Source organism: Physella acuta, unplaced genomic scaffold (genome assembly GCF_028476545.2).
Source record: "Physella acuta isolate Inbredline_101_S28 unplaced genomic scaffold, ASM2847654v3 ptg001787l, whole genome shotgun sequence".
Lineage (NCBI taxonomy): Eukaryota > Metazoa > Mollusca > Gastropoda > Physidae > Physella > Physella acuta.
In genome coordinates, this window is record NW_026733297.1 from 142501 (window position 1) to 158491 (window position 15991).

General features: G+C 35.1%; 1 protein-coding gene across 1 annotated transcript; it reads right to left on the reverse strand.

The window, feature by feature from the left end:
• Nucleotides 1-8383: 8383 nt before the first annotated feature.
• On the reverse strand, nucleotides 8384-11001 carry LOC131930488 (zinc finger protein with KRAB and SCAN domains 3-like). Its single transcript, XM_059287000.1, has 4 exons — nucleotides 10949-11001; nucleotides 10361-10469; nucleotides 9661-10271; nucleotides 8384-8549 (listed from the first exon to the last, which is right to left on the reverse strand). Exons 1-4 carry the CDS (start codon nucleotides 10999-11001, stop codon nucleotides 8384-8386), a joined length of 939 nt encoding a protein of 312 aa, XP_059142983.1.
• Nucleotides 11002-15991: the final 4990 nt, after the last annotated feature.

The window sequence follows — 15991 nt, forward strand, 5'->3', positions numbered from 1 at the left end:
TTACTTTTTCATTATTTTTATTTTGTTTATTTTTAATTTTATTTTATTTTATAATTAGTTAAATTATTATTAACTAGTTACGTAATGTGATTTTAATTACTTTGTTTATTTGTTTATTTAATATATTTCTTTTCTTTGTTGTTTAATTTGTGGGTTTGTTTGAATGTATGTATGTTTAAAATTCTCCCCTACAACGCGAACGTATACTTTGTATAGGGACCATTCTCCACCACAACGAACGGTTACCGAAAATAGAACAGCCATTAAAGATAACGATCAGCCACATCTGTTACTTATCGATCCGTGATCCTTTGTTGACACGCGCTGCGCTTTTAATGGGAATGTATTGATCGCACCCACGGAGCCATCGGGACAACGGGCGCGTTAATATTGATTCCACACACGGCCATCAAATGATGGTCCGCCTAATTAATTTGGTCATGCATCGTGGGTTTATGTCGACTACAAACATCCATTAGAGACACCTGTTACTCGCTAAGGGCACCCGACACGTATCGACCCACATGCGATCCTATGTTCTTGTCAACCACCGTACAAGGGCCAAGTTAATATTGATCGAACCCACTGACCATCAGTATGATGGTCCACCTATGTGTAATTTTTATTAACGAGTTACGTAATTTGATTTTAATTTTTTAAATTTTTAAATTTTTAATTTAATTTTATAATTAGTTTAATTATTATTAACGAGTTACGTAATTTGATTTTAATTTTTTTAAATTTTTAAAATTTTTTAAAATTATTATTTTTAAATTTTATTTTTAATTGTTGTTTACTTGTTGTTTAATTTAATTACTTTGTATAATTTATTTGTTTGAAATTCATTTTAATTAGTTTGCTTTTAATTTCTTTGTTGTACGCCGTTTGAAATAAAAGACTAACACTAGCGTGTACTAGAAAGTGTCATTGTGTATAACATCCATTTAACCACAGCTGTTACTTATTAGCGACAGCTTGTACTTATCGATCCGCCCGTGAGCCTCCCCGGCGCTCCCCGTGGTTGCTTAATAGCGGACTCACTGAAGCGATCACAACAGGTAATTAATCGAAACCATTAAGTCCCTCTCCGCGTTAAGTGTGGCGACAGCTGGTGCTGTAATTAGTCACGGCTCTCGGCTTTTTTTCATTAGACTTCAGCTGTACATGAACTATGTTCACATATCGTACGCCCGGTCATTCTTTGATCAAATTAAAAAATTTTGTTTCCACATGTCCTGCGAACCGTCCCTTGCTATGTATGAAAGATTAATGGTTGTAACTATTCGCTTATAGCGAGGGTCAGCGAAAACAAAAATATATTTAAGGGTCGGAATTTTCTTTCAACCACCGTTAAGTCAGGTTTTGAGACGAAACGAAGTCTCGGTAGGTTCGTGTTTTTTAATGGGCGACAGGGCGACTTGATGCGTTGGTACGTAGGTATGCGGGGTTAAGGTTCTATAACTCTATATATTTAAATACGTTTTTTTATTCAAATGAGTTTACTCCCCCTAACGTAAGTACATGTAAAGAGGGATTTCCTATAGATCTGTAATGAATTAGGCCTTTTTGACTATGACTTGTTGCCCAGGTGTTGACATGATACGCTTTTTTGAGATATACATACACACACACACACACACACACACAAACACACACACACACACACACACATGCGCGCGCGCGCGAAATTCATACTAGGTCGGTAATGGCGGAGAGAACTTATAGGTATACATTATCATGGCGACAACAAAAGCGACTCTTATTTTATTTACATGAAAGCGTGTTTTCCAAAAAGTGTCACCATGCCATTGTCATTTTCGCAGCGGGGTTTATTTTAAGTGTACCCCGTGCACGGTTGTTTACATTTTAAAAGACGTGTCGCGTGTCTTCCCCTTACGGCTTCCCTAATAGAGAAACGAGAGGAAAGACAACTGTTCTAAAATTAGAACAGACTTGTCTACACACACGAGTATCGTCCCTTGTGAAAAAAAAAATTCGCGTCAGATTCCTTAACTAAACAGTCAATTTCTTTAACAAGTTAAAAAATAATTTAGGAAGACAAGGGTTAACAACATTAGACGCTACCGTTTTTGTTTCCTGTGACGACAAGGCACAATACACTTTTGTATTTTATGTCTCAAGTAGAGGGTGGGATATTTTTTCTTTGTAAGCGTGTTGTAAACAATGGGTAGAGGAAGCGATTACTAGGTAAGAGGGGAGAGAACGTGACGTACATCGCGATATTTGAAAACATGGCGATGTTTAACCTCAACCAAAAAAGGCAATGAACCTAGAAGGAAGACGAATATATATCTTAGTCTTGCAGCAGATTACCTCCCCATGTTCGCTTTAGTATTACAGTTTTCATCAAACTTCTTTTTGACTTGAACTTCGTTAATTTTTAAGAAAGTTTACTTATACATAATACACTACGTCTAATGACAAGTTTTTATTTTTACCACTCAATGTATTTTCTTTTTCTATACCTTACATTGTCATCTTAATTTTTGATCACCTTAGTAAAAATTTGCTTAAGATTATAAACTTCAAGTTTTAAAAAACAACAACGTCGTGTCAAATGACACACCGTTTAAAATGTCTACATTTAAAGTTCACCAAAATAATGACGTAAAAACTAAATATCATATGACATTAGCATACATATCATTCAATCTAATCACTCTAAAGTACAAATCAATAATTTTTATTGATTAAGGGGCTGGGTGAGTTATTTTTATCACTATTCGCCCTTCCCCTTCCCTTTGTCCATGGGCTATGTAAGTTGTAGACGCCACTCCTCGTTGAATATCTCTTGCACCCTACCTACATCGACAACTTTGTCCGCCGCCCTCGCCCTATCCCTAAACACCCGCTTGATAAACACACCATACCACTACCCACACTATTCCCTTGGACAGACAAAGGACAAAGTAACAGACAAACATTTATCCCCCTTCGTTTACTGTCACAAGTGACAACGTTCCCATCCAACTCCGAAACATCCATGCCCCAATTTCGAAACCAACCTCGTTGAAAACTCCCCTGACCCTAGTTTAACTTTGCCTCACCGATTCCAAAACAGTCCTGTACCAAACATCCATGTACCAATTTTGAAACCTGTCTTGTTGAAAACAAAAAGACCGTCCCACTCTAGTGTAAACTCTACCCCGATCAACTCCGAAACAGGGATGGTCCTCGTTTGAAACCTGCCTCGGTGAAAACAAAATCCTTCCCACTCTAGTATAGACTCGGCCTCTAACACTTCAAAAACATCCCTGTACCAACTTTGAAACACAACTCGGTGAAACCCAAACTCCCCCAACGCTAGTTTAAACTCTTCCCTCATCACTTCAAAAACATCCCTGTACCAACTTTGAAACACGCATCGGTGAAACCCATACTCCCCCCGACGCTAGTTTAAACTCTACACCAATCGATTCCAAAACATGCCTGTAACAACTTTGAAACCGGCCTCGATGAAAACAAAAACCATCCCACCGTAGTATAGACTCGGCCCCTAACACTTCCAAAACATGCATGTACTAACTTTGAAATCACCCTCGGTGAAAACTTCACCGACCCTAGTATGGACTCTATACCTACCGAGTCCAAAACATGCATGTTCCGAGTTCAAAACCAACCTTCACCGACACTAGTATGAACTCGGCTACCAACAATTCCAAAACATGCATGTTCCGAGTTCAAAACCAACCTTCACCGACACTAGTATGAACTCGGCTACCAACGATTCCCAATCATGCATGTACCAACTTTCCAACCTGCCTCAGTGCTAACAAAATTCCCCGACCCTAGTATGAACTCGACTGCCAACAATTCCTAAACATCCATGTACCAACTTTGTAACCTGCCTCGGTGAAAACTTCACCGACCTTAGTTTAACTCTCCCTAACAATTCCAATGATGCATGTACGAACTTTGTAATCTGCCTCGGTTAAAACACCCCCCGTCCCTAGTATGAACTCGGTTACCAACAATTTCTAAACATGCATGTTCCGAGTTCAAAACCAACCTTCACCGACACTAGTATGAACTCGGCTACCAACAATTCCTAAACATGCATGTACCAACTTTGCAACCTACCTCGGTGTTAACAAAAACTCCCCTGACCCTAGTATGGACTCTACACCTACCGATTTCAAAACATGCATGTTCCGAGTTCAAAACCAACCTTCACCGACACTAGAATGAACTCGGCTACCAACAATTCCTAAACATGCATGTACCAACTTTGCAACCTACCTCGGTGTTAACAAAAACTCCCCTGACCCTAGTATGGACTCTACACCTACCGATTCCAAAACATGCATGTTCCGAGTTCAAAACCAACCTTCACCGACACTAGTATGAACTCTAGCCCTACCGATTCCAAAACATACATGTTCCGAGTTCAAAACCAACCTTCACCGACCCTAGTATGAACACGGCCCCTAACAATTCCAAGGATGCCTGTACCAACTTTACAACCTGCCTCAGTGTTAGCAAAACTCCCCGACCCTAGTATGAACGCGACTGCCAACAATTCCTAAACATGCATGTCCCAACTTTGTAACCTGCCTCGGTGAAAACTTCACCGACCCTAGTATGGACTCTCTACCTATCAATTCTAAAACATGGATGTATCAACTTCGAAACATCCCTCTGTGTTAACAAAACTCCCGCGACCCTACTATAGACTCGACCCCTAACGATTCCAAAACATGTATGGTCTAGCTTCGAACCCTGCCTCGGTGAAAACGTCACCGACTCTAGTATGAACGGTGTCCCTAGCCAACTCCAAACCTTCCCTGGGCACCCGAATAAAAAATAACTCACCCAGCCCCTTAATCAATAAAAATTATTGATTTGTACTTTAGAGTGATTAGATTGAATGATATGTATGCTAATGTCATATGATATTTAGTTTTTACGTCATTATTTTGGTGAACTTTAAATGTAGACATTTTAAACGGTGTGTCATTTGACACGACGTTGTTGTTTTTTAAAACTTGAAGTTTATAATCTTAAGCAAATTTTTACTAAGGTGATCAAAAATTAAGATGACAATGTAAGGTATAGAAAAAGAAAATACATTGAGTGGTAAAAATAAAAACTTGTCATTAGACGTAGTGTATTATGTATAAGTAAACTTTCTTAAAAATTAACGAAGTTCAAGTCAAAAAGAAGTTTGATGAAAACTGTAATACTAAAGCGAACATGGGGAGGTAATCTGCTGCAAGACTAAGATATATATTCGTCTTCCTTCTAGGTTCATTGCCTTTTTTGGTTGAGGTTAAACATCGCCGTGTTTTCAAATATCGCGATGTACGTCACGTTCTCTCCCCTCTTACCTAGTAATCGCTTCCTCTACCCATTGTTTACAACACGCTTACAAAGAAAAAATATCCCACCCTCTACTTAAGACATAAAATACAAAAGTGTATTGTGCCTTGTCGTCACAGGAAACAAAAACGGTAGCGTCTAATGTTGTTAACCCTTGTTTTCCTAAATTATTTTTTAACTTGTTAAAGAAATTGACTGTTTAGTTAAGGAATCTGACGCGAATTTTTTTTTTTCACAAGGGACGATACTCGTGTGTGTAGACAAGTCTGTTCTAATTTTAGAACAGTTGTCTTTCCTCTCGTTTCTCTATTAGGGAAGCCGTAAGGGGAAGACACGCGACACGTCTTTTAAAATGTAAACAACCGTGCACGGGGTACACTTAAAATAAACCCCGCTGCGAAAATGACAATGGCATGGTGACACTTTTTGGAAAACACGCTTTCATGTAAATAAAATAAGAGTCGCTTTTGTTGTCGCCATGATAATGTATACCTATAAGTTCTCTCCGCCATTACCGACCTAGTATGAATTTCGCGCGCGCGCATGTGTGTGTGTGTGTGTGTTTGTGTGTGTGTGTGTGTGTGTATGTATATCTCAAAAAAGCGTATCATGTCAACACCTGGGCAACAAGTCATAGTCAAAAAGGCCTAATTCATTACAGATCTATAGGAAATCCCTCTTTACATGTACTTACGTTAGGGGGAGTAAACTCATTTGAATAAAAAAACGTATTTAAATATATAGAGTTATAGAACCTTAACCCCGCATACCTACGTACCAACGCATCAAGTCGCCCTGTCGCCCATTAAAAAACACGAACCTACCGAGACTTCGTTTCGTCTCAAAACCTGACTTAACGGTGGTTGAAAGAAAATTCCGACCCTTAAATATATTTTTGTTTTCGCTGACCCTCGCTATAAGCGAATAGTTACAACCATTAATCTTTCATACATAGCAAGGGACGGTTCGCAGGACATGTGGAAACAAAATTTTTTAATTTGATCAAAGAATGACCGGGCGTACGATATGTGAACATAGTTCATGTACAGCTGAAGTCTAATGAAAAAAAGCCGAGAGCCGTGACTAATTACAGCACCAGCTGTCGCCACACTTAACGCGGAGAGGGACTTAATGGTTTCGATTAATTACCTGTTGTGATCGCTTCAGTGAGTCCGCTATTAAGCAACCACGGGGAGCGCCGGGGAGGCTCACGGGCGGATCGATAAGTACAAGCTGTCGCTAATAAGTAACAGCTGTGGTTAAATGGATGTTATACACAATGACACTTTCTAGTACACGCTAGTGTTAGTCTTTTATTTCAAACGGCGTACAACAAAGAAATTAAAAGCAAACTAATTAAAATGAATTTCAAACAAATAAATTATACAAAGTAATTAAATTAAACAACAAGTAAACAACAATTAAAAATAAAATTTAAAAATAATAATTTTAAAAAATTTTAAAAATTTAAAAAAAATTAAAATCAAATTACGTAACTCGTTAATAATAATTAAACTAATTATAAATTTAAATTAAAAATTTAAAAATTTAAAAAATTAAAATCAAATTACGTAACTCGTTAATAAAAATTACACATAGGTGGACCATCATACTGATGGTCAGTGGGTTCGATCAATATTAACTTGGCCCTTGTACGGTGGTTGACAAGAACAAAGGATCGCATGTGGGTCGATACGTGTCGGGTGCCCTTAGCGAGTAACAGGTGTCTCTAATGGATGTTTGTAGTCGACATAAACCCACGATGCATGACCAAATTAATTAGGCGGACCATCATTTGATGGCCGTGTGTGGAATCAATATTAACGCGCCCGTTGTCCCGATGGCTCCGTGGGTGCGATCAATACATTCCCATTAAAAGCGCAGCGCGTGTCAACAAAGGATCACGGATCGATAAGTAACAGATGTGGCTGATCGTTATCTTTAATGGCTGTTCTATTTTCGGTAACCGTTCGTTGTGGTGGAGAATGGTCCCTATACAAAGTATACGTTCGCGTTGTAGGGGAGAATTTTAAACATACATACATTCAAACAAACCCACAAATTAAACAACAAAGAAAAGAAATATATTAAATAAACAAATAAACAAAGTAATTAAAATCACATTACGTAACTAGTTAATAATAATTTAACTAATTATAAAATAAAATAAAATTAAAAATAAACAAAATAAAAATAATTAAAAAGTAAACAAATAATCAAATTACGTAACTCGTTAATAATAATAAACTAATTAAAATTTTTAAAACTCATTAAAACTCATTAAAAACGCATTAAAATTACGTAACTAGGTCAATGATGACGTCACAAGGTCAATGATTACGTCACAAGGTCACCAAAAGGTGACCTACTTCCCCACCACCTCCGCCAACCCCAGTTGGCGTAGTATTTTACTATATGTCGTTGTACCTGCAGCGCATCCTGCTCACCCACCCTCACCATCCCGATGCGCCAGGCTGGGAGTATTTTGCTATATGTCATTGTACCTTCACCCTTCCCTGCTCCCGAGTATTTTACTATATGTCATTGCTCCTCACCATCCCCTGCTCCGCCAAAAAACCGACCCAAAAGGGACCTAATATACTACTCATAATTGAGTCGGTTATAGGCTGTTCCAACTCAGTGTGTGGGGAGAAGGGTCCACGCTGTACCTTCCTACCTCCAGTATGCTTGTAGGTTATCAAAACAAAATGCTGTTAACATGTAAACATCATTTATATCATACATTTACACTTCTGTGCTCGCTCGCTTTTAAGCAACAGATCTTTTCTGTTGTAAATTAAACATTATCAAAACTTTAGAATTGGTGAAATTTAGCTGTTAAGGGCTCGCTTTGATGGTTCATTCGGGCATTTAAAAGAGTTTATAGTGGTATTAGAGGTAAGACAAAATTGTTACTTTTATGCCAATAGTGGTCATGCAATTCATTGGTCTAGAGCCAATATGTCGAGTCATTTAATCAAAAGCCAATATTTTGGGAGCCCAATTGCCGGGAGCCCTTATCTTGAGCCCTTATATCGGGAGCCTATATGTCGGGAGTCTTTATTTCAGAAAAATATTTCGGGCAATCATCACATTCACATGGTTTATCTCCAGTATGAACTTTTCTATGTTTCCTTAAATAAGAACTAGATGAAAGCTTTTTATGACAAACATCACATTCATGTGGTTGATCTCCAGTATGAACTTTTCTATATTTCCATAAATAAGAACTAGATGAAAACTTTTTATGACAAACATCACATTCAAATGGTTTACCTTCTGAATGAACTTTTTTGTGTGTATATAAACTAGAACTCTGAGAAAACTTTTTTTTGATAAACATCAGATTCAAATGGTTTATCTTCTGAATGAACTCTTTTGTGTGTATATAAATGAGAACTCTGAGAAACCTTTTTTTAACAAACATCACATTCAAATGGTTTATCTCCTGAATGAACTCTTTTGTGTGTATATAAATTAGAACTATATAAAAACTTTTTTTGACAAACATCACATTCAAATGGTTTATCTTCTGAATGAACTTTTTTGTGTGTATATAAACTAGAACTATATGAAAACTTTTTTTGACAAACATCACATTCAAATGGTTTATCTCCTGAATGAACTTTTTTGTGTGTATTTAAACTAGAACTCTGAGAAAACTTTTTTTGACAAACATCACATTCAAATGGTTTATCTCCTGAATGAACTGTTTTGTGTGTATATAATTTAGAACTATATGAAAACTTTTTATGACAAACATCACATTCAAATGATTTATCTTCTGAATGAACTTGTTTGTGTGTATATAAACTAGAATTATTTGAAAACTTTTTATGACAAACATCACATTCAAATGGTTTACCTGCTGAATGAACTTGTTTGTGTGTATATAAATTAGAACTCTGAGAAAACTTTTTATGACAAACATCACATTCATGAGGCTTATCTCCTGAATGAACTTCTTTTTTGTGTTTCGCTAAATCAGAATTCCTTGAAAACCTTTTGTGACAAACATCACATTCATAATGTCTAACTAGTAAATGAATTTTTTTGTGGCTGCTTAGAGCAGAACTATTAGAAAACTTTTTATGACAATCATCACATTCATATGGCTTATCGCCTGAATGAACTTTTTTATGTTCCGCTAAACCAGAATGCCATGAAAACCTTTTGTGACAAACATCACATTCATACTGTCTAACTAGTAAATGTATTTTTTCGTGGCTGCTTAGAGCAGAACTATTAGAAAACTTTTTATGACAATAATCACATTCATATGGCCTATCTCCTGAATGAACTTTTTTATGTTCATTTAACCTAGAACTATCTGAAAACCTTTTATGGCTAGCATCACATTCAAGTGGCCTCTCCCCTACTTGAGCTTGTTTATTCAAGTTAGATCTTTGAAAAAACTGTTCATTATGATCATGAGGATCAACAGACAGATATGTTTCATCTTCAGAGAGTTTTAGCTTTTCTTCAAGTCCATTTTGTTGTTTGTCCTCAGAATCTAAAAATTTTGTCCATAAATCTGGTTTTATATCTTTGTTGGTTGATAAAGTTTCTAATTCTGGTATTATATCTTCGCTAGTTGATAAAGTTTCTAATTCTTGTTTTAGATCTTCACTAGTTGATATATTTTCTAATTCTGGATTTGTATCTTCAGCAGTTGATAAAGTTTCTAATTCTGGTTTTATATCTTCACTAGTTGATAAAATTGCTAATTCTGGTTTTAAATCTTCAGATCTTGTACATACTGCTGATACAGCAGGTTCCATATCTTTAAAAATTAAAAATCCTGTTGTTTTATCTTGAGAAGTTAGAAATGTCATATGGTGTTTTACATCAACAAAAGAGGAAAATGTTGTACATTCTGACTTTGTGTCTGTAGAAGATGAAAAATCTGGCGTAACAACGGTTTTATCATCCTGTGAATTTATAAATGTCATGTTTGGTTTGATATCACGGAAAGATAAAAATGATAATTCTGTTTTTATGTCAGAAGAAGATAAAATACTGTAGATAGAAGTGGCTTCACATCTTCAGAATTTGAAAATTCTTTAAACTCATCAGACTGTAATTCTAAATCACCAGTTGCCTCTCCCATGCTGCTTCTTATAAATGAACTGAGGATTAGATATTTAAATGTTAAAGTGGTAATTATATAGATCTATATATATATATATATATATATATATATATATATATATATATATATATATATATATATATATATATATATATATATATATATATATATATATATGTATATATATATATATGTATATATATATATATATATATATATATATATATATATATATATATATATATATATATATATATATATATATATATATATATCCAATATATAATACAACATAATTAGTTTAAAATGTTAGTACAATCTCTAGACCTACCCCATGCATGTAAACCACAATACAAACAACTCTGTTTATAGTGGCAGTGGTCACTTTTTCTACTGTTGGTAATATAGAAATGTGTAGAAATATCTAAGAATTTTTTTTTAGTAGGCCTGAACTATAACAAGTGATAGGCCTACAACACAAATGTACACTGTGGTATGCCTGCTTTTACAACATACCCAGGTATATGGCTAATTTCCACATCAAAATCTAAAACCTTATGTTGCACCATTTCACCACCAATGTCCCCCACCTTGATATGTACGATGACGCAAAAAAAAATATTGTGGAAATTCGTAAGTACACATCGCAGGATTACATAAACGTTATTTTTACTAAGAAATCACTTCAGAAGTGGGGTTGGTATGGTCAAGTTGGTAAAGCTCATGGTTGCTAAACCGATATGTCTCGAGTTTGAACCCTCAGGCAGATGAGGCTCGTTAGCAGAGGACAGCCACTCTTCTAGGAGAGACAACTCCAAAATCAAACAACTACTGCCTTGTAGTTTGTTCTTGGGTGGACAAAAGCTATGGAAGCAAATCCAAAAAGAAAAGCAGGAAAAAATCAGAGTCAATGGCTTCAATGGCACAAAACAAGGTGACACATATATTTTATTATGAAGAAGATTTCAGAAGTAACTATGCTAATACTAATGTTAAAGATCTAGCGCCCCACCTCCCTCCAATACAAATAGCTGATTTTTTTTACAAGCGGTGGGAGGAGAAAATAGGATGAGTGCAGTGACAGCAGCAATTTTCACAAACACTGCATTTCAAGGTTAAAAATTTCAAGGACTTTTTACAATAGTTAAAAAACAACTATATAAATAGACCCAGATAGATCGTGAAAAAAAAATTATAGCAGGCCTACATATTTTGTTTGCAGACCCAAAACCAGACACATGTTTCTGAAAATTTTGCTTAACAGTAAAGTGACTTTCTTGGAATTAGGTTTTAAAAAAAACGATTATCACATGAAAAATGGCAGATTTTTAGCGTATTTTATGCTACTTGAAGATGACAAAGCTATTTTTGCCAGAAAAAAAATTTGTTTAGCTTCCAACAATGAAGGTCAAACATAAACGGTAAACGTCACAGGAAAAAAACACAGAAAAAAAGTCACAGTTTTTGCTAGGAAAAAAAGTCACAGAAAAAAAGTCACAGTGGAAAAAAAAATTTAGAAAAAAAGTCACAGAAATAAAGTCACAGAAAAAAAGTCACAAAAATATTTTTAGAAATATTTTTTTTAATTTGTTTAGAATTGTAAAATTTTGTATGTTTATTGTTGTGGGTTGTATTTTTTTATAGCATAATTTATTTATAGACGTTAAAAGCATTATGGTTTATAACAATTGTAAGTAAAAATACTCTAATATAATTTACACAATAATCTCAACTTTTGTTACGTATTTAGTTAAAAACGCTGTAGAAAATTTAATTATAAAGGAAATTTAGGCAAATTTTGCCGTAGGCTATTCTTTGGTCAGCCTCTCCTCAGTAGGCATTGTCCGAACATATTTTGTGTTGTTGACGTCATGCGTCAATGACAGCCTTTGAACCTTGTCGGCTTTCTGTTTTGATCCTAAGTGTTGTTATGTAATGAGCATGATAAATGTGGGCAGTAAAGGTGGTTGAACTAAACATCTAAACATAACTATTGTGGCCATGAGTTGAGGGCAGCAAGTCAGACGAACTTACCATTTCACGGTAATTTAATGTTGGTATTTAAAAAAAAAACAGGATTAAAACCGTGGACTTTGGAGCATTCTATTAAACGCTACTAATCTTAGGTTTAACATAATTACAATCTACATACTTCATACTAAATATTTTTAGATGAATTATAAAAATTACTATGCGTATACAGCCTACACACATTACATTTAATTAATCCTAAGTTAATTTGCACTCTCTAAATATTTAATACATACAAGTATTAACAAGTATCATGCAAATATATATTTGTGACTTTTTTTCCTGTGACTTTTTTTCCTGTGACTTTTTTTCCTGTGACTTTTTTTCTGTGTTTTTTTTTCCTGTGTTTTTTTTTCCTGTGACTTTTTTTCCTACAATCACATAAACATGGGTAAAGTTTTAAGTTGCTTAAAAACTTAAAATATCGATCTGTAAGGTTCCAAACTTGCAATGTTAGGTAGGGTATTATTAGATTGATCTGTTTCTGAATTAAAATTGTAAATATTCTGTACTCATTTTGAGAAAAAAAATTACCCACATGTCACGTAAACAATATTTTTTTTGTGAGTGACGTTATTGATATTGATACGTCACGAAAACAATATTTTTTTGTGAGTGACGTCATTGCTATTGATACGGAAGCTGTATAGTAGTATCCTCTGTCATTGCTTAAGTAAGTTTTCTTTTTACTTGACACTTTTTTTTACCTATTTTGCTAGCGTAATTAGGCTAATTAAGTCTCATTATGGATCTTTCACCTGGCTTTTTGATTATACTATGACTCTAAAAGCCCCTAAACCACAACAATCTATTATTTTGTTTTTTAATTTGTGTTAATCCCTGAAATTATTGCGAGTTGGCCTTTGTGTGCTTATTTATGCCTAATTATTTGTTGTTTTCAAATGTGTTATAGCTTAATTAATTTTTGTTAATTCTTATTGATTTCATAGATTTTAATTAATCTAATATAATATTATTCTCACTGTTCTGTGTTGATATACTTTTATTAGGCTAAATAATGTTCATATTATTAAGATTTAAGAGGTCTGAAAAATTAAATGATTTTAGTGTTGGATCTAGGCTTACATTACTAATTAGTACTTAGTAATTAGAATTACTAATTAGAACTTGGGCTAACAAAGTACTTGGAATAGATTTAGAACATGCTCATACTGTGCTTTGAGTTTTCTCTCACCGGTTTACAAAAGAACACAGGTGGGCTGCAATGTTTGTAATTTGCCTATATCTTTCGGTCACAGGCGATCATTTTAATGTGATAGGCCTCTTAATTTTATAGGCCTGATGAATTGTATTTGATAGGTTAACTTTTCTGGTTGACAAAACTACTTGAGTGAGCATCTGTCTGTCACTACACAAGCGAGATGCCTGTCATGCGCACTGCCAGTGATATTGTTTAGAATGCGTTCCTCGTTAACTTGATCAATTTTAATGAGATTACAGTTTAAAAAAATAGAAACAAATCTTAACAATAATTTAAACTCAGCATGGATAAAGCTTTGTGAATAACACACAGGTTTCAAGTCCAGTAAGGGAGGAGGGTTAGATTCATTTTACAATGACATAGCTATCATTTATAAATTGCCCTGATTAAACATTACTAAAACACACTAATTAAGCCTAATCAAAACTGAAATAAACATGCATATGAATATCTTTTGAAAGTTTAGATCTAGATCTATATTATATATTCTCAAACATTTAAATCGTGATTATTTTTGGATCATTCATTAGCCTATATTAAAAAAAATAGTAAATATTTACATGACATAACCAAGTTACGAGCATCCTTTCAATTATGTTTTATTGACACATACCGACACTCCACCCTCACTTGATCCTTACTAACATCCAAGGTCCCTTTCCTGTCAATTTTGTGGACCAGAGCTAAGAATGATTGTCACTGAAAAAGCTGTCCCAGCTAAGCTAAAAAGCACCAATAATTAAAACCCTGTATTTTAGCCCCACGGGGTCGGCGTTGTCGAGTTGGTAAAGCACATGGTTGCTAAACCGAAAAGTCTCGAGTTCGAACCCCCAGGCAGATGAGACTCGTTAGCTGGGGACAGCCACTCTTCTAGGAGAGACAACTTCAAAATTAAACAACTGCTGCCTTGTAGTTTGTTCTTGGTTGGACAAAGGCTATGGAAGCAAATCCAAAAAGAAAAGCAGGCTGAAATCAGAGTCAATGGCCTCAATGGCGCATAACCAGTTGACACGTAACGCTTAATCGTGTTAGAGGTGTGGTCGAGTCGGCAAAAAGCTCATGGTTGATACATTTGAACAAAGTCTCGACTTCAAACGCACTGGCAGATAATTCTCGATCACATTCAACACTAATAATTAAGAACGAAGAAGAAGAAGCCCCAAATTTACAAATTAGCTAAAACCATCAAATGTTGTTAGTAGTTAGAGATAGGGTAAAGAAGGCGTTAAGAGCCGTGTGGTATTAAGCCCCAAACAACTCTCCACCCCCACAAAACCCCCAATAACACTGCTAATCTACTTCTGAGGTAACAACCACTGCTGTTCTTTGATAACAGAGAAGCAGAGGATTCATTTTATGTAATTTATGACCCACTTGGTTCAATAGGGAGAGGATGAGACAGGATTTAATCCCACTGCTCTTTCCCTAAAGTTTCTCATCTCCATAAAACCATTTTGTGAACTTTTTTTCCAAATAGACATAACTTGGGAAACTTCACTTTGTAATAAACCAAATGAGTTTTTCAAGCCCATTCTTTGTTCCTGTATTAGAGCATTGGTTGTTGTACATTTTAACACTATTTTTATAGCTATGGCTAGAATAGTTTTATTTTGGTGAATTTTTTTGCACAGTGATTATTGGTGCCAAAACAAAATGGCAGATATTTGTCCCATTTTACCATGCTATAAAGTTTTTATCATTATCAGAGTAAAACTTGACTGATCATTACCATAATGGTTTTATTTGTTAGATAACAACTAAATCTACATGAATACATTAATTTTGTCCACTAGCTTGCCTGTTCAGAAAAGTTATAACAGATACTGTTATGTGGCTCTTGATACCCTATGTGCAAGTTTCTCATTGATTAGACCACTGAATATGACACTGGTTTAGAAATAGTTAACACAAAATGTATTAATTGTTAAACAGACTTGTGTCTAAATGATAATAATACAATTCTAACCATCTAAAAAGTAAAAATTCAGCCATCTGATGTTAGCCAGGTAATTTTTAAAATGGTACACATACTTATTACCCCTAAGGGGCAATACAGCCGACTCAGCCCCCACCTATTTCTAACCAACCATAAAACTTCTAATCTCTTTGTAGGTAACAGGAATAAGTGTTCTTAGGTCTCAGCCAATCTGGGGTGGTATGTTATGTAATTTATGACCCTCAAGGTCCAGCATTAATACCACTGCTCCCCCCCTACAATTTCTTACCCCCATGATACCCAGCCCCCTCCAGTTTCTGGCCCACCATAAAACTTCATCTCTTTGTAGGTAACATGGATTACAGTTACA

What these genes read in the sequence shown, in the direction of transcription:
- LOC131930488 (XM_059287000.1), bottom strand. Translation starts at nt 11,001, where the DNA reads ATGGTGCAACATAAGGTTTTAGATTTTGATGTGGAAATTAGCCATATA. An exon ending in TGAAGCCACTTCTATCTACA is followed by an intron (nt 10,272 to 10,360) that starts GTATTTTATCTT and finishes ATAAATTCACAG; the next exon opens with GATGATAAAACCGTTGTTAC. An exon ending in AGGTTTTCAGATAGTTCTAG is followed by an intron (nt 8,550 to 9,660) that starts GTTAAATGAACA and finishes ATGGAAATATAG; the next exon opens with AAAAGTTCATACTGGAGATC.